Here is a 26,328-nt window from a genome sequence, read left to right as displayed (position 1 = left end):
CTGTAACATCACAGCAGCAAGGATGGGGTGGCTGGTGGTGAGTGCCTGGTCCGTGGTCATCTTCCTACCTCTCTGGACACTACAGAGGAGAAATTTGCTCTGCTTGGCCAAGGAATGCCACCCTCTGCTTTTTTTTTTTTAAATGGCACTGGTTGGCGTTTGTGCCTCTACAACGTAGTTTTTTGTTTTGTTTTGCTTTTTTATTTAATATATTTTTGGCTGCATTGGGTCTTGGTTGCTGTGCATGGGCTTTCTCTAGTTGTGGCGACCGGGGGCCACTCCTCATCGCGGTGGCTTCTCCCGTTGCGGAGCACGGGCTCTAGAGCGCAGGCTCAGTAGTTGTGGCGCGCGGGCTTAGTTGTTCCGCAGCACGTGGGATCCTCCCGGACCACGGCTCGAACCTGTGTCCCCTGCATTGGCAGGCAGATTCTTAACCACTGCGCCACCAGGGAAGCCCCACCCTCTGCTTTTCATGTCCATATGCCATCTGATCTGTACCCTAGTTGTCCCAGCCTGAGGTCTCTTCCAATGAGCTGGCCCTTTCATTACTTCTGGGAGCTCAGGGAGCTTGGAAGCCATCACCTCCCCATGATGGGGTGTGAGGGACTCTGTGAGGTTGCCCGCCCTTGGGCCCACCTGGCCGGACAACACTATCCGACACTCTCTCTCCTCCTCAGGTGCCTTGTTGAACACCTCACTTCTCTACAGGGACTGCAGTCTCCCAGGTTAATTGCTGGAAGCCAGGCAATGGCTTCTAGGTCAGGGTTTCCCTCAAACTTATGGGGGTTTCTCTTATACTGGGGCTCAGCCCAGAGTGGTAGGGTTCTGGATTTCTTCTCCATGACCTTCCAGCCTCAAAACCAAGTCATATCCCCTCTAGTTCTTCCTTTTCTATTGATACCTGCTGGTCAAAATCCCCCCTCCCCTCACCTCTTTTTTTAAAAATAAATTTATTTATTTATTTATTTACTTTTGGCTGTGTTGGGTCTTCGTTTCTGTGCGAGGGCTTTCTCTAGTTGCGGCAAACGGGGACCACTCTTCATCGCGGTGCGTGGGCCTTTCACTGTCGCGGCCTCTCTTGCTGCGGAGCACAGGCTCCAGACGCGCAGGCTCAGTAGTTGTGGATCACGGGCCTGGTTGCTCCGCGGCATGTGGGATCTTCCCAGACCAGGGCTCGAACCCGTGTCCCCTGCATTGGCAGGCAGATTCGCAACCACTGCGCCACCAGGGAAGCCCCCACCTCTTTTTTTTTATGGAAAAGAATGTTTATGTCAAGTTGCACTGTCCCTCTGCTGATGGTGCCGGCTGTGTGCAAAGTCCTCCAGCATTTTGGCTCTTAAAATGTAAAGGGTAACTTTTAGAATAAAGGACAAAAACAAAGCAAAACGCCATTCCAACAATTCTTGTAACTCTCGTGGCTTTCAAGACTTTCTTCGCTACTATAGAATCACAAAGTCTCTACAGGAATTCAGAAGCTAAGAGTTTGAGCTGTTATCTCCAGAGCATCACTGCCAGAAGACAGTGCATACAGGGAGCCCTGCCTGCTGATGGGGTCTGGGGAAAGGGCAGAGATAAAGAACAGAAGGGATGCTCAATTGAATATCAAACTCTACATATAGCAAGGATGACCGCTGCTTTCATGAGCGAACCAACAAAGCATGTCCTCTAGGAGCCCTGACCATGAGGGAAGCCATGGGGCTTTTGCTCAGTTAGAGTGGTTTCTTGCAGCAAGACACCGCACTGGTTGGGTCACATTTGGTTTTGTGCAATGAAAGCCAAAGGGGAACTTCTGCTCACTGGGTTTCTACAGATAGAGCTGCAACTACATCCTCTCAGTCAAGAAGCAGGAAAAAACATCTAGGGCAAGTGAGGATGTGGAGAAGAGGGTACACACGTACACAGGGTCGATGGCAGTGTGCAGCATAACAATCTTTGCAGAGGGCATTTTGGCGAGAGCTAGCAACATTTCAAATGTGCGTGTCCCTTAATCTTTTAAAATGGGAATTGAACGATTTTAGGAGAGTAGCCTACAAAAAGGTGGGCACAAGTAAGCAAAGATATTTACAGAAAGATTTTCACTGGCGATGTGTTTCTCACTGCCAAAAAATAGAAACCTATTTGTATACTGATAGGAGACTGGCTAAGTAAACGATGGTCTATCTCAACTATAAAACACCATGTAGCCTTAAAAAGAACGAATGGCTCTATATACGCTGAGGGAAAAGATATCCAAGATTTCTTGTTTAGCTGTAGAAAAATATGAAAATATGCTTAATATTAATTTTGTTTGCAAAGTGCCCTCCCCACACAGTGTAAGACAGAGAAAGTCTGGAAGGGGAGTAGGACTTTTGATATATTTCTATATTGTTTAAACTTATTAACATGAATACTGTGTACTTTAAAAATGAGTATTATTATTGCAATATTTTATAAGGTGAAGAAAATAGAAACAGCAGTGCAGAAACACTCAAAATCATTGGGGTTAGCAGTCATGAGAGGAGGTCAGTGGAGCGAGCCTTATGCCAGCTTCTTCGCAGAAGCCCTCAGAGCAAAGAGGAACTCCGTGGGCCCGGCTGGGAGACCACGGAGAAGGGCTTCCCCATGAGGAAACCCCACCTGCCAGGCCTGACTGGGACTGAGAGGCTTGATTTGCTGGGGCAACTTAGATTTTTCTCTTGGTTTCTGTGACTGGTGTTTGTATAATCATTAAGAAAATGTTTTACGATTAACTAACCATATTGGTTGACAAAGAGAGTTGCCAAGGGTGCCTGACTCTAAGGCCTTGAGACTGAGGAACTAGGAAAAGGAAGGGGGTGCCCTTTAGAGACGGGGAATTTCAGGAAGGGAGCCAAGTGTACCTGGAGATGCTCCACCCAAGTCGATGATGGGACCTGCAAGCGCACTGGGGTCAGCTGAGGGGGACGGACAAGGGCTACAAATCTGAGAAACCTCAGAAGGCATAGCTGGTGTTTATGCCTGTGATGGGCAGAAAAGTTCTCTGAAGGAGTCTGGAGTGAAAACCACAGGAGGCCTAAAACCTTGGGGCTTAACCACAGTCAAGGTTCAAAAGGAAAAGAGCGTCAGTGACGGAGACCAAGACATTCAGGGAGCCAGGAAAGCAAGGCATCGAGGGAGTGAAGGGAGAATTCCCAGGGGCAGGGAGGACTCACCAAATCCATGGAGAGTGCAAAGACGATGAAAGTGCGGCAAGAAGGTCATCCTTCCAGAGAAGTTTCTGGAAGGTAGTTGAGATGGATGCTGAATAAGAGGGAATGCACATAGGGGCTGGAGGTGATGGCTGTAACCTTTTGTTGGAAATGGTAACAAAGGCCACAAGAGAAGTAGCCCGGGGGCCTGGGAGGGTGGTGGGAGATCAAAGAAAGCATGGAAGCCCTGGTTCACTTCTTCAGGCAGAACGGAAAAGGGGACAAGCTCCGAGAAACTTGGTGGGAGTGCAGGAGGGGGGAGGAAGGGACGGGTGGGACTCCAGGGAAGGCCAGCCAGGGAGGGTGGAGTGGTGAGTGGCAAGTGGGATATACAAAGGTGGCTTGGATTTTGCCAGTCCTCTGCACAGTGGAGGGCAAGCTCATGACTGGAACTCTCGAGGTCTCAGTTTCCCAACTGATAAATGAGGAAATTTGACCAAAGTTCTAAAAACAAATAAACCCACATACCACCCAACGCTGATGCTCCAATTCAGAGCTTCCCAACTAGAGAGCTGGGCCGTGGCCGGAGTGCACAGCAAATGCCCACATGGATCCCCTCAGCCCTGGCGAGCCGGTTGGCCGGGGCGGGGGCGGTCCCCTGAAGCAGCCACAGTCCCCAGGCCCATCAATATGGCCCTGGCAGCCTCTTCAATGGGTTTGCCCCAGTGTGATGCCAAGGGAGCACAAATGTCATCATTTCTATGCTTCAAGTCCTGAAAAGGTTGGGAAGCATTGCATGTACACAGACAGACGTGCGAGGCCTCAGGAGTAAGATTTGGGCCTTGTCGGGATTTTGAGAGAAGGATAGGCTTCCTTGCAAATGTTGCCCAAGCCCCCTCCCCCAGTTCCAGTTGCAGAGTTTTGTTCTTAGAAAAGAGCTGCCTCGCACAGGGGCGGGGGGGTCGGGGGTGGGTCCTTGCCCTCTGATGTCCTCTTTCTAAAGGTGGCAAGGCTCAACCCAGAAGGCGGCCTCCAGCGTGACTCGGACAGGATTTGGGTGACAGTTCAGGGGTGTTGGTGAGTGGGTTGTGGACCTCAGATGAAAAGCTGCTCTCTCCTGTACAAAGGTGACACCGCCAAACACCTCCTCCCCTCTAGCAGCAGCCGCTGATGAGGGCAGCAGCTTCCAAACTGACTTCTGTGGAATCTGGAATTCTTGAGATGTTTTAGGGGGCAAAGGAGCTCCACAAGGCTTTGATTCTAACCTCCCTTTAAGGATGCATACTTTAAGCCTATTCTAAAAACTGAACATTCGGAAGTAATAACATAACATGCAAATGTGTCATTGGTGCAAATATAAGATTTTACAGATCCTTGGTGTGTTAACCTGCACTGCCAGGGCTGTTCCGTCCACGGAGACCTCAGGACAAAGAGTCCTTGTCACATCTGGGTAACCAAAGAGTATCTGGGATTGGGAGGAGGGCTTGTTTAAAACAAAACTGATACTGTTTGCAAATTCTTAGCTGGATTAAATCAAGATTTCTCTATTCTATGCAACCAAAGCAAAACACAGAAATAAACTGGATGCTGGGGTTGATGCATATCAATTGCCATCCATAACCTTAGCTTTAAAATGCTTTCTATTTAAGTGAAACAGTTTCAGTGTTCTCACTGATTTGCTTTGAAAGATACTTGAACTCACAAAATATATTAATAAAATACTTTTGTCTATTCGTAGAGTGAGAGTCCCATGTAAAGCTGGGTCTCATAAATTTGAAAACCACTTGCGAAGTGCAAAGAGCATGGGTGACACCAATCCTGGCTCTGCTACTCACGAGCCACACAGCCTTGGGCACATCATTTGCCCCCCAGGCTTCCAGGTCCACAGCCATAAAATCATACCCACTTAACAGGGGTTTTGATCCAATGAGGTCTCTTAACTATCCAGGAGGCAGTAAATACTCACTTCCCTCCCCATCCAATAGCATGGAATGGCCTGGATCTCACAATCAGGTATTATTTGCATGCCAGACAGTAGCTGGGCTGCAACTATGGGCCAGGGCTTAATCCCCTGGGACCATAAGGCCCGTCAGCACCCTTCTCTGACGACTGAGCGAGCCAGCCAGCCGGGGGGCCAACACTTGGGATCCGTTGAGAGCAGTGCCAGGGTTGCAGCAGGGCGTGGGTATGAGGTTGGGAGAGGGGGTGTCTCTGTGTGTGCACTCATGTTTTCTTTACACAACACTGGCCATTTTTCCATTTGCCTGCTAAAGCGCTTCGGTGGCTGCCCCAGGCAGCCCAATCGCAGGACTTTAGTCTGTGAAGAATTCCGTGGAATGCGGTCTCTTCAGCAGGTGGTGCGCTTCCCCTCTGCTTGAGAAGGGCCTTCCTTTTCCATCAGCACAAAGCAACCGAGCAGAAGAAGCTGGAGTTTCTCTCCACCGTCTCACCTGGTGCCCCTGAAAGTTGCAGCCTACTTGGTAAATACTTCTCATGGCCCCAGAAGTAAAGGGAAGTTTTGTTGAGAAGCTGTTCTTAATTTCTCACGTGTTGAAGAATTACCCCAAACAGGAGGAGGCACCTGCGATTGTGCAAATTCTATTTGATTGCTGAGCAGAAGCTACCAGAGCTCTCAGATTAAGTGATAAACATTCCTAGGGGACAAAGCATTTACACAGCTTTTCCTCTGTATCACTCTTATCGCCCAGCATTCTCTGTATCAATATCCCCAAAGGGGATTGGAAGAACCAGGCGGGTACTTCTCAGCTGATTACAGGGATTCCGCGGGCCTTGGGAAAGGTCTGAACATCTTTGAAAGGCAACTGTGAAGTAATCCGAATAGCTGGTGAACTTCTGGCTTCCCTGTTAGGTCTGCCTGTCCCAAGATAATCTCGCTTAGCATTTTCTGGGCATTAAAGGTCCAAAAAAAAAAAAAAAAAGAGTGCAGGCAAGAATTTTGTCCCTGCCAGGACTGGCCAGTTGAAATCAGTTCTGTGGACACCGGACACCATTTCTAAAGACATGTTTTTTGGAAAGCAACCTTTGGCAATCCTTCTCATTTGCATTCAGAGGAAATGTGCCACATTTTCCTCAACAGGCAGTCCAGCCAACACCACCACGGAGGGAGGAAGCTCTTTTCTCAGTGTCTGCAGGTTTATCCCTAAATGCTACGGAAATAGCAGCTGCCGGGGCAAGGGGAACAGAGGATGGAGAGTCTTTTAAAACGCTTGAGTAAGCCGGATATCCCAGGCAGCAGACCTAAAAAGGCAAAGGCTCCCATATTCCGGTGCTTGCTTCAGATGCGGCCTGCACCCAGCAGCAGGCTGTGTCGTCACATGGCCATCCTGCTCAAGTGAGCCCAGGGACAGAGCAAGCGCTGTGGCCACCCACTTGGGGTTCAGGCCTGGCGAGTGATAAGGAGCAGGTCACATTTCACACGGCCTCGTGGCTGGCAGAGCGTGTGCACAGCTGGCTCTTGTGTGACCTTCACGGCCCTGTTAATTATACGCGCCCCCCGCCCCCTTTCATGGATTCTGAAAACTGCTTTTGTTTCAAACGGACACATTCTTTATATCCCACTACTTACCTGGTTATGTATGTGAGAAGGAAGAGAACCTGGCAGGTCAATCATCTGGCAGCGTTCTTCTGGGTGGGGTATACGGAAATGTTTCTTTTCTCATCAGATTGATTTCTGGCTACCCTACTGAAGTGGTGAGCTGGTGAAAATAAAGAATGGAGACTAGGGAATGATCTTGAAGCCAACCTAATGGAAGCGCTGCCACAGATTTTCCAGGGCTGAGGGGAACATCAGACTTCCCCAGAGGTTCACTGCAAAATGCCCACCCAGCTATTAAGGAAACAGGATTGACTTACTGTGCACAGGACAGAAGGCCTCTGGCAGTCATATGGAGAAGCAGGCTGTGATTGGAACCGGGAGGCGGAGAAGGGAAAGTCAACGGGATAGAAATTCGGAGCACAGGGAGGATTCCGAATCAGAAGAGAACGCTTTATACCTATTTACAGAGGGTTTCCACCACCGCTGGACATGCCGGGACCTTGCTGATGAACATCACGTTCTGGTTTCGTGCTCTCAGGGAATGGGCGCATCTCCACCAGGCAGAAGGGCAGACGCCGAGAGAGGAGCCCGGGCTTCATGGGCTTCACGGGCTCGCTAATTCTTTCCCATAGCCTGTTCTGTTTTCTGTCAACAGTGAGGAAATACATCCTAGCAAATGACATCCAGTAATGCTTTAATTAACTGTAGTATTTTATGCTGCGATATGCACCACGAAATCACTTCCAGATGGGGGAAAAATGAATGATATTTACACAAAAAAGCAATCCCTTTATTTCCAGGAATCGATATGTCCCAAAGGTATAGAACCTTGAGGGTCCAGGGGGCTTATCTATTTTGATAAATACTAGAAAGAGACTGGCAAAGTTTCTTTACTGTGTAAAACGTAACAGTACTCTTTCTGCACGCCAGCTTTTCATGTGTCCTTGTTTCCAAGGCTATTGTTTAAATGGCCCAACACAGTTCTAAGGATTTTATTTTTAGCAATCTGACTTGGAGGAGACAAGAAGTGTGAAACACTTGCTTTCACCCTCAAGCAAGTTGGTTATTTTGGAGATTTCTCTTCCTAGAGAGAGGAATTACATTTCCAGCTGTGAACTTGTGGCATTTTCCCTAGCGTTCCGTAAACGGGGGACCAGGGCTCCCTGTCCAATGGCAATTCAGGACGGGCTGGTGTCACGTCCCCTGCATCCCCTGCTCGCTCGCCCTGCCTGCCCGTCACTCTTACGTTGGTCCTTGGACGTCTGCTTTCCGTCCTGTTCCACCTGCACCGAGGAGCTGCCCGAGGCGTGAGAAAGTCAGCGCCCTTTCCTGGGAAAGTCCCAGGTACTGGGTCTTTGTTCTTCAAGAGAGGGAGGCGTGGCAACAGTTAGCTTCAATTCCAGAACTGAATCTGGAGGTCAAAACACCCCGTCCATGGTGGTTCCCGTTTCCCTGTTATGATCCAAACAGAACTTTCTCCAGCCTGGGCACCTCTAACTAGTAATCAGGAAGTCTGTCCAGAGTAAAAACAGCAGTGAACTCTTTATCAATTATAAATTACGAATATTTATTTTAACCACATAAGGTGACTTTAAGTTTTTTTTTGTTTTTTTTTTTAAGGGGCTAGAGAAAGCGGAGGGAAGGAACCGGTACAGTATCTATATAATTTAGCTGAATAACAGAGTTGTTAGCTACTGCTTTTATCAATGAGTGCTCCTTTATATATATTATCTCAAAGTGACAGTAATAAATAAACCTTCTGTTTGGGGCTTGATCATCAAAACAAGAAGAATCCTAGTCAGTGTGGGGACAGCATGACTTCTGCCATGGTCCCTACCACCAACACAAATTCAAAACTCAAGCTGCTGGCTATCAGCAAAAAAAAAATCTTTACCATTTGGGTACCAGCTCAATTATACAGTAATTACACTTGCTTAGAGTCAGAAAAAATATACATTTATGAAAATGTGCAATAGGAACCCTTCAATAAAGCAAATTTCTGTTACAATGGTTCTTCACAAGAAGTAAGCATTATAATCACCTATGGAACTTTTAAACCTAGATGCTGGGCCCCACTCCAGACTTAACTGATTCACAATCTCCATGCATCTGTACTTGTAAAAAAAAAAAAAAAAAGAGCCCCAGGTGATTCTGATGCAGACCCCCCAGATGAGAAACATGCTCTGTCTGTACAGGACGCACACAGGGCATGCAGCGCCCATCAACAAGACACTTAACGTAACTCCTACTGACTTCTGCTGGCTCCTTGGAGATTACTGACAGTGCAATAAATCAAGAAAGCAACTTCCCTGGCTGTGACCACCACCCAGGGGGCAAAACAGCAGCTTGACATCTCAATGCCATTATGGAGACTTCCAGAAAATGACTCCTCGTGAATGAAACACAAAGACAAGTGTGGATCTGTAAACACTGAGAGTGACAAGAACCAGGTGTGCGAGTCCACTGGGTTTCCAGCTCCCAGGCTGAGGACAGATGGCTGAAGTGGCTGTTTGGAGATGGGCCCATCACCCCTTCTTTCAAGAGTGGGAAGAGAATGTTAACCTCAATTAGCTCAGGCTGGATAACTTTACCAGAGCCACATCATGGCTATCTGGGCAGAGTGAAATTTATCGACTGAGCTGCCCAGGTGCCCCCCCAGCCCCTTCCCTGCCCTTCCAGCGCTTTTCTTATTTAGCCAGCTTTTCCTACTAGGGCTTAGCTAAAGGCCACACCTCTTTCTTCCGTCACACCTGTAATCTTCCACTTCATAACTTGGGCCCTAGAGCCAAGCCCAGAGGACATCTCTTAAGGGTCCGGCTGCAGAGGGAACCTCACACAGCTGCAGGTGGAGGAAGGGGTGAGTTCCAGGCTTTCTCACCCACGGTGCTGGGATAGAAGCATGGAAAGGAACAGGACCACATGCCAGAGGGTGTGACTGCGGGGGTGAGGCTACAGAGTCAGCGACAACTGGACCAGTCGGGAGCAGCCCGGGACCAGCAAGTGAAGCACACGGAACCTTCACCCCCAGCTGCCTCTGCTGCAGGAATCAGGGACCATCTCGACTGCCTTTTTATAATCTGACTGTTACCCGTCTTCTCCGATTAGGACAGGAATTAAGACAGGACATGGGAGAAACATGTGAATGACCCAAATGCCCCAGGAAGTTTCAAGACTGATGATCTGAGAGTCGGGGAAGCACAGGAGAGGTGGGGGGGCTTCCGGGGATCTGGGTGCGGGTGGGGGGGCGGCACTGGCTGGGGGAAAAGTGCCCCTTGGACGCTCCTACAGTCTCTTTTTAATTAGCTTCTCCAGTTTGCGGATGCGAGATGACTCCTGTTCTGGAGTTGGAGCCAGGAGGGACAGCGAGCCGGAGCCTTCAGGCCCTGAGGGCGGGGCGGGGAGCCTCTGGCGGAAGAGCTCCAGCATGCTGCTCTGCTCGCTCCTCTTCAGCCCCTGAGGTGGAGAGAGAGAGGAGGGTGACGTCAGCTCTGGCCCCGAAGGGCCCAAGGGCAAGCGCAGTAACTGGTATTCACTGGGCTGAGGATTAACGCTTTCTTCAGGGAGATACCAGCCCTGGGTGCCAGCCTGGGAGAGAATCAGAGGAAGAGAAGAGGCAGCAGGAGAGGAGGGAGAAGGGGCTGGGAGGGCAGAGGACCGGCGGCAGGATGCGGGAGGGTAGCCTCCTCTCCACCGCAGTCCCGCTGAGCCTGGCTCTCTGCTGGGCGCCAGGGTGCCATCAGAACGGGGACATTCACGGGCCCCGGTTCCTGCTCCTCCTTAAAAGCCTTCTGAGAGTTGGGTCTGCAGCCTGGGCCAGGCACGGGCACTTTGAGATAGCTCCCGGGGGGCCCATATCCCATCCCCCAGTTAACCACCGAGCGTGAGAAGAAGGTGCCCGGGGACGAAACAAAACACGGAGCTAACCTTCATGTCCAGGATCTTCTGGAAGGTTTCTGTGTTGCAGTCCGTCAGGAGTTTGATGTAGTTGTCCACAAACACCACCAACGGCTCGTGAGGGGCCATCACGACCTACCGAGGGAGAGAGACGAGAGTAGGCCTGCCGGGAACACTCATGATCGGAGGCCGAGGATTATCCTTCCTCACTTGCAGGCCAATCACAAAACGGACTCTGCAAGATCTCCTTAGGTGGCAGCAGCAGCTGCAAATCCAGAAATGTCCTGACAGCCTGTTTCATCTCGACATTCAGTTAGAGCAATGTTTCCTAAATTTCCTAAATCATAAATGTAACCTGGATTGCTTCGTAAGTACAGCTTCCTATGTCCCTCCTCTGAAGGTTCTAAAACAGAGGGCCTGGGGGGAGTCCCAGGTGACTTTTTAAATATCAGGACCACGGGAAACACTCTGTTGCAGGGCCCCTGTTTGAGACATTTCGTAGGTTCATGGTACCTGCTCCTTCTGTCCTGATGTATCACTGTTCCCGAAGGATGGCCTCAAAAGGCACCGAATTAAGTGGATTTTCTCAAAAACAAAAACCCTAGAACAGCCTCACTCTTTTCAAGACTTAAAATCTGGAACTTCATTTAACTACATCCAATTCATGTACCAACAGCAGGAAAGCAACGGCATCGCAACCCTCACATTCACTGCCATTTGGTTTTCAGTGTGGCGTCTGATTTCCTTCCTCCAGCAGACTTTTTTTTTTCCCCAGAGGCAACCATTGCTTCAACTTTCTTTTTTTTTTTTTAATTTTTAAAAATTATTTAATTAATTAACTTATTTGGCTGCGTTGGGTCTTCCGTTGCGACGCACGGGCTTTTCTCTAGTTGTGGCGCGCGGGCTCCAGAGCAAGCAGGCCCAGTAGCTGCGGCGCGCCGGCCAGCAGACTGGTTTTGTTTTGAATTTCTGAGAAGATGACTCAGACTGGCAAGGAGTATTCACTCAGAAATTCTCTCTAAACCCTGCTCTCCACCCTGGTGAGTAAACCAGCTAGGGAAGAAATGGATTAGGCTGCTTCCAGTTTCCTCAGGCCAAAGCCTGAGGTCTGTGTGGGCCCCTCACCTGGTCCCACCCATGTCAGGGCCTGCCGCTACTCTTCACTCCTCCATTATTTGAGTCATTCTGTTTGGAGACAGACCTGAAGGGCCTGCAGGCCCTGGCCTTCTAAGAGCATCCCCTGGCAGTTCCGTTTTTTCTCTAGCCTTCTCTCCCCTCCCCAGTAGGCCCCCTTTCCCCTTGACACGTCCAGATGGAAATCATATGCAGGAGCTCAAGGCTTCAGACATTCTCAGCATCATCACCCCATGTATATTTTATTAAATGGGGCTTTAGAAAACCCATTTGCTGATTAGAATCAGTTATGCAACATCTGTTCAAAGTTCCTCTAAAGTGGCAGAGTTTAGAGCGCCAAAGAGGCTTACGTGGACCGGAGTAACTGAGAGCTGGGCCACAAATCCCTGCTGAGAAGCAGAGAGATCCCTGACTTAGACGCTGATTCACAGTGACAACGCCACCCAACCTCCAATCTTGGTCAAATCTTATTACAAGAGAATCCCACTACGATGAAGAATTCATTCGTCAGATAGAATTACTGACCCCCCAGTAACAGTGCACTGACTTTCAACAATATCTGATGAGGCCAAAGTCTGGTTCAGCCAAAGAATGTGGACAATCTTTTAGGACTGATGGGCATAGGTCCTAACCTGTGCTTTCAAAGACTAGTACTCAGTACTCCTTGGAATAAGCAGTCCGATAACCAGGCCCTTTTAACCAAAACCCCCCGAGGAAGACACAAGCCCCACCTTGAGGATCATCTCCGCTCGGGTCATGCCTTTCACCACGATCTTTGTGTAACTGGCTGGGGCTTTCCTCACCACCTGAGAGCCGATGGAAGGCAGATCGAGCAGGACCATCTTCAGCGAGTGGGTGTCCAGCAGCAGCTGAGGGAAGAGAGCAGAATAGAACCAGCCGCTTCACAGGGACACGATACCCAGTGCACGCACACTGATAAATAACATTTTCCTGATTTTAAATGTAATACGCTCTCATTGGAGAAAATTCGGAAAATGAACAAATATAAAAGGAAAAACATGAGTTATAATTACTATGACCCAGGAAAAAACAGTAAGATGCCACAGTTCAATGTGGTATCATTCCCACCAGTTTGTGTGTGTGTATAACAAGCTAGAGTTATACTGTATAGACAGTTTTACAACCTGGTTTTTCCACTTAATACATGATGTTTTTTGAATTCTATTTTCCCATCTTGGTAGTCTTTAAAAAAAAAATCATGATTTTCAATGGCTATACAGTACTCTATGCTGTGTGTGTGTGTGTGTGTAACTTTAATATTTTTAACCATTCCCCTACACTTTGTTTCTAGATTTTTATTATTATAAATAATAAATACTGTGATGAACAGCTGTGCAGATATAATTCTAGGTCTATCAGTGGCATTTCCTTAGGAGACAGTCTTTGGGACAGATCAAAGGATAGGACATTTGGAAGGTTCTTCTTACATATCCTGAACTGCTTTCTGAATGGAATGTACCTATTTACATAGTGCAGACTGCACCCACATCAGCACTGAAAACTGCCATAAAAATTTTGCTTATTCAACAGGCAAAAAATGGTAATTCCGTACTGCTCTATTTTGGATTTCTCTGGCTAGTGAGGATGTAGGAGATTAAATCAAATTTAAACATCAGTATCTTTGCAACAAACTGCCTTTTTCATTCTTTCTTTTTTTTTTTGGTTCTCTTGGATGCCAATTACTTGGAAGGCTATCAACTTTCCTGATTGCCCACCAACTGCAGGCACAGAAATGGCATAGATACACTGGCCTGTTCAGACAGTTTCGAAGAATGGAATCACATGCCCACCAACCAGACAAAGGTAGCAGTAGGGTGACAGTCTCGCTACTGCAACTCTGATGGTCAATCTTATGTTCAGGACAGGGCTTGCTGTATCTGCCACTGCCTGCTCCTCTCAGAAAGCTTTCCATAATTATATCAAGCAGGGGTGGAATGGTATCCCTTCAGGCCCTATGACACCCTGAATTCTCTCATTCTCCCTGTACTTTGTTATGGACAGGAGAGTTAACAACTAACGATAAGACAAACTCATTAATGAGAAACACTATTAACTTAATGGTCATGGTGATTATAATTTTGACAACGGTATAAGAATTTGGAGAAGCCATCAGTGTTTTACTTGGGATAACACAGAGGGAAATATTGCTCTCAAAAAATGGTGAGGTATTGAAACAGACTGATTCTGAAGTTTATATGGAGAGGCAAAAGACCCAGAATAGCTAACGCGATATTAAAGGAGAAGAACAAAGTTGGAGGACTGATCCTACCCAACTTCCAGACTTATAATAAAGCTACAGTAGGGACTTCCCTGGTGGTCCAGTGGTTAAGACTCCGCACTCCCAATGCAGGGGGCCTGGGTTCGATCCCTGGTCAGGGAACTAGATCCCACATGCCACAGCTAAAAGATCCCGCATGCCACAACTAAAGATCCTGCATGCTGCAATGAAGATCTCGCACATGGCAACGAAGATCCTGTGTGCCACAACTAAGACCAAGTGCAGCTAAATAAATAAATAAATAAAATAAAATAAAATAAAGCTACAGTAATCAAGACAGTTTAGTACTGGTGAAAGAATAGATAAATAGATCAACTGAGAAGAAAAAGCCCAGAAATAAATCCACACAAATATAGTCAACTGATCATTCACAAAGGAGCAAAGGCAATTCAATGGAACAAAGACAGTCTTTCCAACAAATGGTGCTGGAACAGCTGGACATCTATGTTCGAAAAATAAAAATAAAAGGGAATCTAGACACAGACCTTACACTCTTCACAAAAACTAAATCAAAATGGATTACAGACCTAAATGTAAAACAAAAAACTATAAAACTCCTTGAAGATAACATAGGAGAAAACCTAGATGACCTTGGGTATGGTGATGACTTTTCAGATATAACACCAAAGATATGATCTGTGAAAGAAATAATCGATAAACTGGACTTCATTAAAATGAAAAACCTGGGCTTCCCTGGTGGCACAGTGGTTAAGAATCCGCCTGCCAATGCAGGGGACACGGGTTTGAGCCCTGGTCCGGGAAGATCCCACATGCCGCGGAGCAACTAAGCCGTGTGCCACAACTACTGAGACTGCACTCTGGAGCCTGCGAGCCACAACTACTGAGCCCACATGCCTGGAGCCTGTGCTCCGCGACAAGAGAAGCCACTGCAATGAGAAGCCCGCGCACCGCAACGAAGAGTAGCCCGCGCTCGCTGCAACTAGAGAGAGCCTGCACACAGCAACGAAGACCTAACACAGCCAAAAAAATTTAAAAATAAATAAATAAATAAATAAATAAATAAAATAAATTTACAAAAAAAATAATAATAAAATAAAATAAAATGAAAAACTTTTGCTATCCAAAAGACAATGTCAAGGGAATGAGAAGACAAGCCACAGACTGGGAGAAAATATTTGCAAAAGATACATCTTAAAAAGGACTGTTATCTAAAATATACAAAGCTTTTTAAGAAAAACTCAACAATAAGAAAACAAACAACCCAACTGAAAAATGGGCCCAAGAGCTTAACAGATACCTCACCAAAGAAGATATATAGCTGACAAGTGAGCATTTGAAAAGATGCTCCATATCCTTTGCCATCAGGGAAATGCAAATTAAATCAGCCACGAGATACCACTATACACCGATCAGAATGGCTAAAATCTGGAACACTGACAACATCAAATGCTGCTGAGGATGTAGAGCAACAGAACTCTCATTAATTGCTGGTGGAGACGCAAAATGTTACAGACACTTTGGAAGACAGTTTGGTGGCTTCTTATAATAAAACTAAACATACTCTAACCATACAATCTAGCAATCATGCTACTCGTTATTTGTCTAGAGTTGAAAACTTATGTTCAAAAACCTGCACACGGATGTTTTTAACAGCTTTATTCATAACTGCCAAAACTTGGAAGCAAACAAGGTAACCTTCAGTAGCTGAATGGAGAAACTGTGGCACACCCAGACAATGGATTATTACTCAGTGCTAAAAAGAAATGAGCTATCAAGATATGGAGGAACCTTAGGGCCTTCCCTGGTGGTGCAATGGTTGGGAATCTGCCTGCCAGTGCAGGGAACATGGGTTCGAGCCCTGGTCCGGGAAGATCCCACATGCCGCAGAGCAACTAAGCCCGTGCGCCACAACTACTGAGTCTGTGCTCCAGAGCCCACCAGCCACAACCACTGAGCCTGTGTCACAACTACTGAAGCCCACGCGCCTAGAGCCCGTGCTCCGCAACAAGAGAAGCCACCGCAGTTAGAAGCCCATGCACTGCAATGAAGAGTAGCCCCCACTCGCTGCAACTAGAGAAAGCCCGTGCACAGCAACGAAGACCCAACGCAGCCACAAAAAAAAAAAAAAGATACGAAGGAAACTTAAATGCACATGACTAAGTGAAAAGGCCAATCTGAAAAGGCTACATATTGTATGATTCCAACTCTATGACGTTCTGGCAAAGGCAAAACTATGGAGGAAGAAAAAGATCAGTGGTTGCCAGGGGTTGGGGGTGGTGGGTAAGATGAACTGGTGGAGCACAGAGGCTTTTTAGGGCAGTGAAACTACTCTGTATAATACCATGATGGTGGATACATGTCATTATACATTTGTCCAAAGCCACAGACTGTATAACACCTAGAGTGTAAACTGTAACACTGTAATGTAAACTATGGACTTTGAATGATAATGATGTGTCAACACAAGTTCGTTGATTGTAACAAATGTACCACCCTGATAGGAGATGTTGATGATGCGGGAGGCTATGCTTCTGTGGGGCAGGGAGTATACGGGAACTCTCTGTACCTGCCCCTCGACTTTGCTGTGAACCTTAAACTGCTCTAAAAAATATAAAGCCTTAATTTTAAAAAACAGTGGGAAGCTACACTAAGGAAAGAGTAATTTCATGCACTAATGTTGCTATTCGAAGGCCTAAACTCTGTAGGTCATTCAATGGCAGACCAGGAAAGTGCTAGGATATTTTGGACTTTTCTAGGTTTCCAGAGATGAACATTCTTACTCTCCTAGTGTCTGTTTTTTGAGAAGGCCATGGGCTCACAGAGAAAGGCACCCAAGCATTCAGAAGGCAGATAAGTATAGACTGTCAGAGGCACCCCCACAAAGCGCCTGGTATCAGAGCAGTTCCCAGAGCCCCACTGGAAGTGAGCACTGCTCATCCTCAGAGGGAACCCAGCACGTGCCTCTAAAAAACAAGTATGCTCAATTCCATGCAGATTAAAAACCCAGATATAAAAAGAAAAACATTAAGAAGAAAACAGATTATTTCTGTAGGGAAGAGAAGAATGTGAGACAGAGGAAAGATGGAAAAATCTACCTTAAAATAACATAAGTCTATAACAAAAGACACATAAACAAAGTAAAAAGACACAAACCGGGAGAGGATGTCTGCAACACTGCCAAAGGGATAATACTCAGAACACATAAAGATTCCTGAAAATCAATAAGAAAAAGACCAGCAACCCCAGTAGCAAGAATAACAGCGGTGTGGCAAAGATCTGAACAGGCAACTCACACACACAAAAACAAAACAAAAACAAAAACAAACAAACCACAACTCAAGCACTCACAAGGTGTGTGAAATGATACTTAACCTTATTAGTAATCCAGTAAATCAAAACCACAATTGTGTACCATTTCGTACTCATCAGAAAGGCAAAAGTAAAAGGTAAAAAATACCAAGTGTTGGCATGCATATGGTGCAATGAAACTCACACTTAGGATGAGAGTATAAATTGGTTGAGGCACTTTGGGGGAAACTCAGTACTATTTCCTTAGTGGAAGATGTGCATAACCCATAACACAGCACTCATATCCTTTAGAAAAATTCTTGCCCATGTAAAAAAAAAACAAAAAAAAAGACGATTCCCTGCATCCACTGTTTGTAAAAGCAGAAGACTGGAAACAACCTAAATGCCCATCAACGGTAGAATGGATAAACAAATGGTGGCATATTCATGCAATGGAATATGATATTGAAGTTAAAATGAGTGAACTCAAACAACCTATACCAACATAGATAAATCTCAGAAAACATTATGTTGGGCAAAAAAAGCAAGTGGGGAAATGATATGTATAGTACCATTTGTATAAAGTATAAAAATATATAAAACAAAATTATATATCTTTTGTGAATAGATACACATATAACATATCAAAACACATATGGGAATGATAAAAATCAAAATCAGAATAGTGATTACCTCTGGGCATGTAGGGAGGCGAGCGGAAGGGTAGGGTCCACGGGGGACTTCAGCCATAACTGTAATGATTTACTTTATATAAAAAAGATCTAAAGCAAATGTGGGAACATGTTAAGATTTGACTAAGCTGAGCGGGAAGCTGATATTCTTGACATTATTTTCTATACTTTTATTAACTGGAACTATGTCTTTTTCTTCTTCTTCTTTTTTTTCCACACTATGTTATTTGAGGCCTAGTGAGGGTTCAACTTTATCTTCCATATAGCAAAATTTCAGAGCCTTGTCAAAATCAAAGGCATGTCTTGGCATTATTTGCTAGCAGGAAAAAAAAATCAGTGATTATTTAAAACTGCATGGGGATACTTCCTGTTTTTTCTGTACTTTCTATTTCCCAGAGATATATTATATGCATAAATAATTGTACAGTCTTAAGTGACAGGAAGAGTTTTGAATGAGCCAGACATAACTCTCTAGTGTCTCCCATATTTTGAGAGATAGGACTTTTTCAATTCCCGGCCAGTCACAATAAAATTTTGTCCTCACCAGACAGCTGTACAGATGGAAACCTTCGTTTCAGGTTTTACCGGAAGTAATGTAGTCAGAAAAGGTGGGAGCTTGTCTGATAGGCTTAGCAGCTGTCTGTGGGCAATGAAGGTGAAAGGCCCCATTTATCATGAAAATCTGCTGGCTTTCATCTTTGAAAATAGCTAAAAGTTCATCCCCTTAGGCATGAGGCATTGGGCAAGAGGTGGCCATCCACCAAATTTGTTTGAGCCTCAGAGATAAATTTTGGGGTGGTGTGGCTCATGTTCTTGATGGGCTACTGGGGTGCAGATCTGGCCAGCATGCTATGCCTGGGAAGGGTCATCACCCAGCAACGGAAAGCTCTGAGGGGTTTACTTCTTAAAGAGCCCCTACCACTCTTGGGGGTCATCATGACTATCACAGTGATGGAAACCTTGAGTAGACAAGATAAAAGGCCCACTGCTAGAAGGTAAAGGACCATATATACAACGCTAAGTTTCAAGGAGGTGACACAGAAGAGACAGTTCAAAATATGAAGAATGGATGGACCAAGGTGAGGACATGCCTACTTTCTTTCCTCTTTTCTTTTTTTTAAAATTTAGGTGTAACTTTCATACAGTAAAGTACACAAAGACCAAGTACATAGCTTGATAAACTATTACATATGTATACACCTATTGCCTCATTAAAGATATGGGACATTTCTCCATCGACAGAAGAATGGATAAAGAGATGTGGCATATATATATATGGCATATAAGATGTTATGGGAAAACCCGAACGAACTTTTTGGCCTACCCAAGACACACACACACACACACACACACACACACACGCACGCACGCACGCACGCACGCACGCAAAATGGAATACTACTCAGCCATAAAAAGAATGAAATAATGCCATTTGCAGCAACATGGATGGACCTAGAGATTATCATACTAAGTGAAGTAAGTCAGAGAAAGACAAATATCATATGATATCACTTATATTTGGAATCTAAATGAAATGATACAAATGAACTTATTTACAAAACAGAAACAGACTCACAGACACAGAAAACAAACTTATGGTTACCAAAGGGGAAAGGGCAGGGGGATAAATTAGGAGTTTGGGATTAGCAGATACACACTACTATATATAAAATAGATTAACAATAAAGTTCTACTATATAGCACAGGGAACTATATTCAGTATCTTATAATAACCTATAATGGAAAAGAGTATGAAAAAGAATATACACATATATAACTGAATCACTCTGCTGTACACCAGAAATTAATACAATATTTTAATTTTTTAAAAATTAAAAAAAAAAATGATATGGGACATTTCTTGCATCCCAGAAGGCTCCCTCAGGTTCTCTTCCAGTCAACGCTCTCCCTTCCTTCCTAATAAAGATGACCACTCTTCTGCCCTCTGTCACTCAGGATTGGTCTACTGCTCATTAATGTGCTATGAACATTCTTGTATATGCCTTTGGTGGCCATACGCCCTTATTTCTCTGGGGTGGCATCTATGCAGAATTGCCGGTTCAAGGAGTAAGCATATGTTTAGCTTTAGTACAGACTGCCAGATAGTTTTCCAATTTGGTTGTGCCGATTTCCATTCCTACCAGCAATGCATGAAAGTTCCAGTTGCTTCACATCCTCACCAACACTTGGTATCGTTGACCTTTTTAATTTTAGCCATTCTAATATCATTGTGACTTTAATTTACATTTCCCTGGATGATTAATATGCTTTTTGGCTTTTATGGTGAGCTTCTTTCTGAAGTGCCTATTCAAATCTTTTGTCATTTTTCTACTGGTTGATCATCTTTTTCTAATTGATTTGTTGAGGTTTTTTTTTTAAGTAATTTTTTCAACTTTATTGAGGAATAATTGACAAATATACTTTAACTGCATATACTTAAAGTGTACAAGGCGATTATTTGATATACATATATATTGTGCAATGATAACGAAGATCAAGATAATTAACTCTCCTTTTGTGTATGTGGTAAGAATGCTTAAGATCTACTCTCAGTAAATTTCAAGTATATCATACCATATTATTAATTACAGTCACCATGCTGTACATTAGGTCCTTAGAACTTATTCATCTTAGAACTGAAAGTGTGTACCCTTTGACCTACATCTCCCCATTTCCCCCTTCCCCCAGCCCCTGGCAACTAACATTCTATTCCCTGTTTCTATGAAATTGGTTTTTTTTTTTTTCCTTTTAAGATTCCACATATAAGTGATATGTTGAGAGATTTTTAAAAGTATATACTTAGAATATGAGTACTTTGTTACATATATTGCAAATATCATCTGCTACTCTGGCTTGTCTTTTGAGAAAAAGAAGTCCTTAATTTTAAGTACTCCAAATAATCTCTTCTTTTATGATTGGTACTTTTAATGTTTTGTTAAGGAATCTTTGCCTAACCCACGGTCATAAAAATATTCTCTTATTAGCTTCCAGAAGTTTTGTTGTCTTATCTTTCACTTTCAGAGCTATAATCCACCTGGAATTGATTTTTTAAAAACTGAGATAAAATATACCATAAAATTCACCTTTTAAAAGTGTACCATTCAGTTCCAGACATCTCAACACGCCACAAATAAATTCCATACCCATTAGTGATCACATCTCTTTTCCTCCTCTCCTCCACCCCTTGCCAACCATTAGTCTACTTTCTGTCTTGTGGATTTGCCTGTTCTGGACATTCCATATTAATGGAATCATACGTTATGTGACCTTTTGTCTTTGGCTTCTTTCACTTAGCATAATGTTCTCAAGGTTCATCTATGCTGTAGCATGTGTAAGTATTTCACTTCTATTTAGAGCTGAATAATATTCCCTTGTAAGATTAAACCATTTTCTTTATCCATTCATCAACTGATGGGCATTTGAGTTGTTTCTACTTTTTGGCTATTATGAATAACGCTGCTTTGAATAATGCTGCACAAGTGTTTGCGTGAACATACTTTTCCAATTCTTTTGGGTTTCTATCTAGGAGTGGAATTGCTGGGTTACATGGGAACTCTATGTTTAACATTTTGAGAAAATGCCAAATTGTTTCCCAAAACGGCTGCAGCATTTTCCATTTCGAGTGTATGAGGGTTCTAATTTCTCCACGTCCTTGCTGGAGCTGACTTTCCTATATGGTGTGTGGTTAAGGTCAAGATTAATTTTTTTTCCACATGGATATTCAGTTACCCAGCACTGTTTACTGAGAAGACCATCCCTTCCCAACTGAATTAGTGCCGTTTTTGTCATAAATCAAGTGTCTATGTATGTGTGGGTCTATTTCTGAACCTGATTCTGTTCTGTTGGCCCATTTGTCCCTGTGTGCTTAATTAATTCAGCATTAAAATAAGTCTTGGTATCCTGAGGTTTAAATCCTCCAACTCTGTGCTCTTTCTTTAGAGTTATTTTAGCTATTCTTGGTCTCTGCACTTCCATCCAACTTTTAGAATCAACTTATCAATTTCCTTTCACACCCACATCCACCCACCCCTACTGGGATTTTACTGTATCTAGAGATTAATTTTGGAAGAATTGACATTTTAAAAATATTGAGTCCTTTAATACATGAATATGAGCTTTCCTGACATTTTAAAGGTCTTCTTTAATGTCTCTTAATATTGTATCATTTTCTGTGTAGAAGACTAGCACATTTTTTAATAAACTTATTCCTAGCTATTTAATGTCTCCTAATGCTACTGTATATGGTTTCATTAAAAATTTTTCATTTTAAATTGTTTGTTGCTGTTATATGCAAATATTAAAAATAATTTAAATACTGACCTTATATCCCACACCCCTACTAAATTTATATTCTAATAGTTTGTCCGTAGATTCTTTTGGATATTGTCATTCACAATCACATTCTCTGTGAAATGTGAAAAATGACAGTTTTGTTTCTTCCATTCTAATCTGTGTACCTTTTATTTCTTTAAAACTTTCTTTTATTTTTTGTCTTATTGTTCTGGCTAGGACTTCAAGGGCAATGTGGGATAGAAATGGTGACAGCAGACATACTTGTCTTGTTCCTAAATGTCAAGAGAAAATCTTTCTATATTTGACCATTAAGTGTGATGTTTATGGCAATTTTGTTTTTCATTAACTGATTCATTTCTTTCATGAGCTGGCTCGGTCTCCCCATCTCCAGGACCTTGGTGACTCTGCCAATGCTTGTAAACCCCTGTGGAGCATGGCTGTGCCTGTCTCTTTGCTCTGTGTGGCACAAAGGGAGGACCCTTTTGAATGGGTGATAGAAGAGGTTTCAAGCTCTCAGTGGGAAGGATGGCCTCATAAAAATCAAGATGGGCCAGAGCTTAATGAGACAGAGAAAAGCGAGCCGTTGGGTAGTCAAGAGATTCAAAAAGGTCTTTAGGGACTTCCCTGGTGGCGCAGTGGTTAAGAATCTGCCTGCCAATGCAGGGGACATGGGTTCGAGCCCTGGTACGGGAAGATCCCACATGCCGCAGAGCAACTAAGCTCGTGCGCCACAACTACTGAGTCCGCGTGCCACAACTTGCCACAGCTACTGAAGCCCGCGCGCCTAGAGCCTGTGCTCTGCAACAAAGAGAAGCCACCGCAATGAGACGCCCACGCACCGCAACGAAGAGTAGCCCCTGCTCGCCGCAACTAGAGAAAGCCCGCGCGCAGCAACGAAGACCCAATGCAGCCAAAAATAAATAAATAAATAAATAAATAGAAAGAAATGTAGATGTTAAAAAAAAAATCACGTTATTTAAAAAATAAATAAATTTATTTTTAAAAAGTCAATATGGTCAAAATGTGGTAATATGTATGATGGAATACTGTTCAGCCTTAAAAAGGAAGGAAATTCTGAAACATACTACAACATGAATAAACTCTGAAAGCATGCTAAGTGAAATAAGCCAGACACAAATGGACAGATATTGTATGATTCCACTTATAGGAGGTCCCTCGAGCAGTCATATTCATAACGATAGAAAGGAGAATGGTCGCTGCCAGTAGCTGGGGCAGGAGGGGTGGGGAGTTAGTGTTTAATGGGAAGGGAGTTTCAGTTTGGGATGATGAAAAAGGTCTGGAAATGGATGGTTGCACAACAATGTGAATATACTTAATACTAGGAACTGTACACCTAAAATGGTTAAAATGTTAAATTTTATGTTATGTATGTTTTACCACAATAAAAAAAGTCAATATGGTATATAGATAATACAAAGGAAAATATTTATGGATCTAAAATATTTTGAGCAATACAGTTCATGTCTATACTTCATAGACATGAACTGTATTGCTCAAAATATTTTATTTTATTATTTTATTTTTATTTTTTTAAGAATTTTTAAAAAAATATTTACTTATTTATTTGGTTGAGCTGGGTCTTAGTTGCAGGAGGTGGGCTCCTTAGCTGAGGCATGCGAACTCTTAGTTGCGGCATGCATGTGGGGTCTAGTTCCCTGACCAGGGATCAAACCCAGGCCCCCTGCATTGGGAGTGCAGAGTCTTAAACACTGTGCCACTCGGGAAGTCTCCTCAAAATATTTTAGATCCATAATACAACAGATCTAGAAGGAGGCGTGTGGAGAGTCTGATTCAGGGCTCTTATTTAAACATGAGGAAACTGAGTCCAGAGCAAGGAAGCAACTGCTCATGATCACAGGGACCATTAAAAGCAGAGCGGGGACTGGACCCCAAGTTTTAGGGTCCTTTTCCCGACACCACAATGTGCTGCTTCCTCTCTGGTAAGTAGTTTGTGCAACTGGATTCTTTTTTAAAAAATAATTAATTAATTAATTTTTGGCTGCGTTGGATCTTCGTTGCTGTGTGCAGGCTTTCTCTAGTTGCGGCAAGTGGGGGCCACTCTTCGTTGCAGTGCATGGGCTTCTCATTGTGGTGGCTTCTCTTGTTGCGGAGCACGGGCTCTAGGCGCGCAGGCCTCAGTAGTTGTGGCGTGTGGGCTCAGCAGTTGTGGCTCATGGGCTCTAGAGCACAGGCTCAGCAGTTGTGGCTCACAGGCTTAGCTGCTCCACGGCACGTGGGATCTTCCCAGACCAGGGCCCGAACCCGTGTCCCCTGCATTGGCAGGCGGATTCTTAACCACTGCGCCACCAGGGAAGCCCCTGGATTCCTTTTCTACTGTGTGCTCGGTCATAGATACTGTGGCCAAAAGACTAATTAATGACCCTGCAAATCCCACAAGACTCTCTGAAAATCACAAACCAGCAAGAAGCATTACACATACTGGTATGGTTCAGCTCCATGTGCCCTTGCAATTGCTCAAGTGGACTCTGGGGCCCAAAGAGAAATAATTTACTTTATACAGTAATCAGGAAGAGAATCAAGAACAGGAAAATGTCTCCTTTCCTATTTTTGGCACAAGTATTAAAGTGTAGTCTAAATTTAGGATCTAGTACTTCTGTGGCAAAGCAGAGGCATCTGAGATTAGGCCTCAATCTTTGCTTTGACTCTCACAGCTTTCGTTAAAGTTTGGATTACAGTTGCTGCAAGACTTGCGGCAGAATCTGTTTTAATCTGTGAACTTCTCTTTGTTAACTTCTTGGTTCCTATGGTTTTGCTGCCTGAGTGATCACGCCTCCAGCTCCATGACTGCTTGGGTTTCTAAGGCCGGATACTCAGGGCAAGCACGGACCCAAGCTAAACCTGAACTTCATGTGGGAATCCTCCAAGGGCCACGTTGCCTTTAGTTCTCACCCACGGCCTCCCCCAGGCTGGGCCTGTTGAGATCTATGCTTTCTTGTCACCCACTCCTATTTGTCTGGGGTCTGAGAAAGTAAAACACCAGTTTCACAGATGGTTTTCTCATCCACATCTCAAAGCAGAAGTAAATACTGGCCAAATTGATATATTTCTGAAGGTGCGGGCTTTGAAGTCTGAGCTGATTATTTTAACATTCTTTTAAAGAAGAGAAAATCTGAGGAAAATAGATATGACATTGGGTTCATGTGACAATATAAAAATATCACGCTACAGGACACTAAATGAGCTTGTAAGGCCTGGGCAGAGCTGCAAACTCATGGAAACATGCTCCCAATGAGTCAACTTTGTGTTCCAGTGGCTTCATCAAGTCTAGAGACAGAAACCTAGTAACTGAGAATCTAAAGCTTCTCTCAGACACAAAGAGAGCAATCACTCCGCGTCCTCTCCTACCACACACAAAAGTGAGGTGAACAGAGTGGATTCCCGATAAACATGTGCTAATGAAACTGGGCGTGCTGGGGCATTATTCTGCTGTTTCCCGAGGACAGAATTCGTTCTGTGTTTATGACATGCAAGAGGTAAGAATTTCCAAACGCTGAAATTCTACACTCAGACACAGTCGGTCAGTGTCTGAATCCACGCAACCTCCCAGGAAGTTTGCTGAGACAATATTTCTGACTCTGCTAAGCTGGTCAGCCAGACAGCCTGCAGCAAGCATCGACTAGATGTTTCTATGTGGGGAGATGGGCACTGACAGTGGAAACAAACTATCAGCAGTAACAGCTGGCATTTGTTGAGGGCTTCTCATATGCCTGACGTTTGGTCAAGCACTTCAGTGCATTATCTTGTTTAATCCTCACAACTACCCTGTGAGGCGCTGCTGTGAGTATCCCCATTTTATAGACGAAGAAACTAAAGCCCTGGAAGGTTAAGCAACTTGTCTAAGGACAAACACCTTAGGAGGTGCTCAATGAAAATGTTTTAAATAAATGGATGAATAATTTAAGCTGCCAGGTCATCATTCTGTCCTCAAACAGGGAAATCAGTGATTTTACTTCTCCATGGTAGCTCTGTACTAGGAAGTTATGCAGTTTGATCTACGACAAAAGCCATAAGGAACAGTCCTAT

The 26,328-nt window shown here is 44.3% G+C and overlaps 1 protein-coding gene across 9 annotated transcripts in view; it reads right to left on the bottom strand.

Annotated features, from left to right (window-relative positions):
• Positions 1-26,328, bottom strand: part of VPS53 (VPS53 subunit of GARP complex) — a 139,659-nt gene that overhangs the window by 4,626 nt on the left and 108,705 nt on the right. For 7 of the 9 annotated variants that reach the window (XM_082443446.1, XM_082443451.1, XM_082443448.1 and 4 more), the window contains exons 20-24: positions 12,462-12,599; positions 10,627-10,731; positions 7,160-10,155; positions 7,020-7,064; positions 6,733-6,862 (exon numbers count right to left, since the gene is read on the bottom strand). In XM_082443446.1, the coding sequence (XP_082299572.1) occupies positions 9,985-10,155; positions 10,627-10,731; positions 12,462-12,599 (414 nt within the window). In that variant the 3' untranslated portion in view covers positions 6,733-6,862; positions 7,020-7,064; positions 7,160-9,984. Of the gene's footprint in view, positions 1-970; positions 1,336-3,170; positions 6,405-6,732; positions 6,863-7,019; positions 7,065-7,159; positions 10,156-10,626; positions 10,732-12,461; positions 12,600-26,328 lie in introns of all 9 variants that reach the window. The other 2 variants (XM_082443449.1, XM_082443447.1) reach the window with 2 other exon arrangements.

Source organism: Balaenoptera physalus (assembly GCF_965194825.1).
Source record: "Balaenoptera physalus genome assembly, chromosome: 20".
NCBI lineage: Eukaryota > Metazoa > Chordata > Mammalia > Artiodactyla > Balaenopteridae > Balaenoptera > Balaenoptera physalus.
The sequence above is the reverse complement of the archived record's forward strand: the minus strand, read 5'-3'. Positions and strand labels throughout refer to the sequence as shown.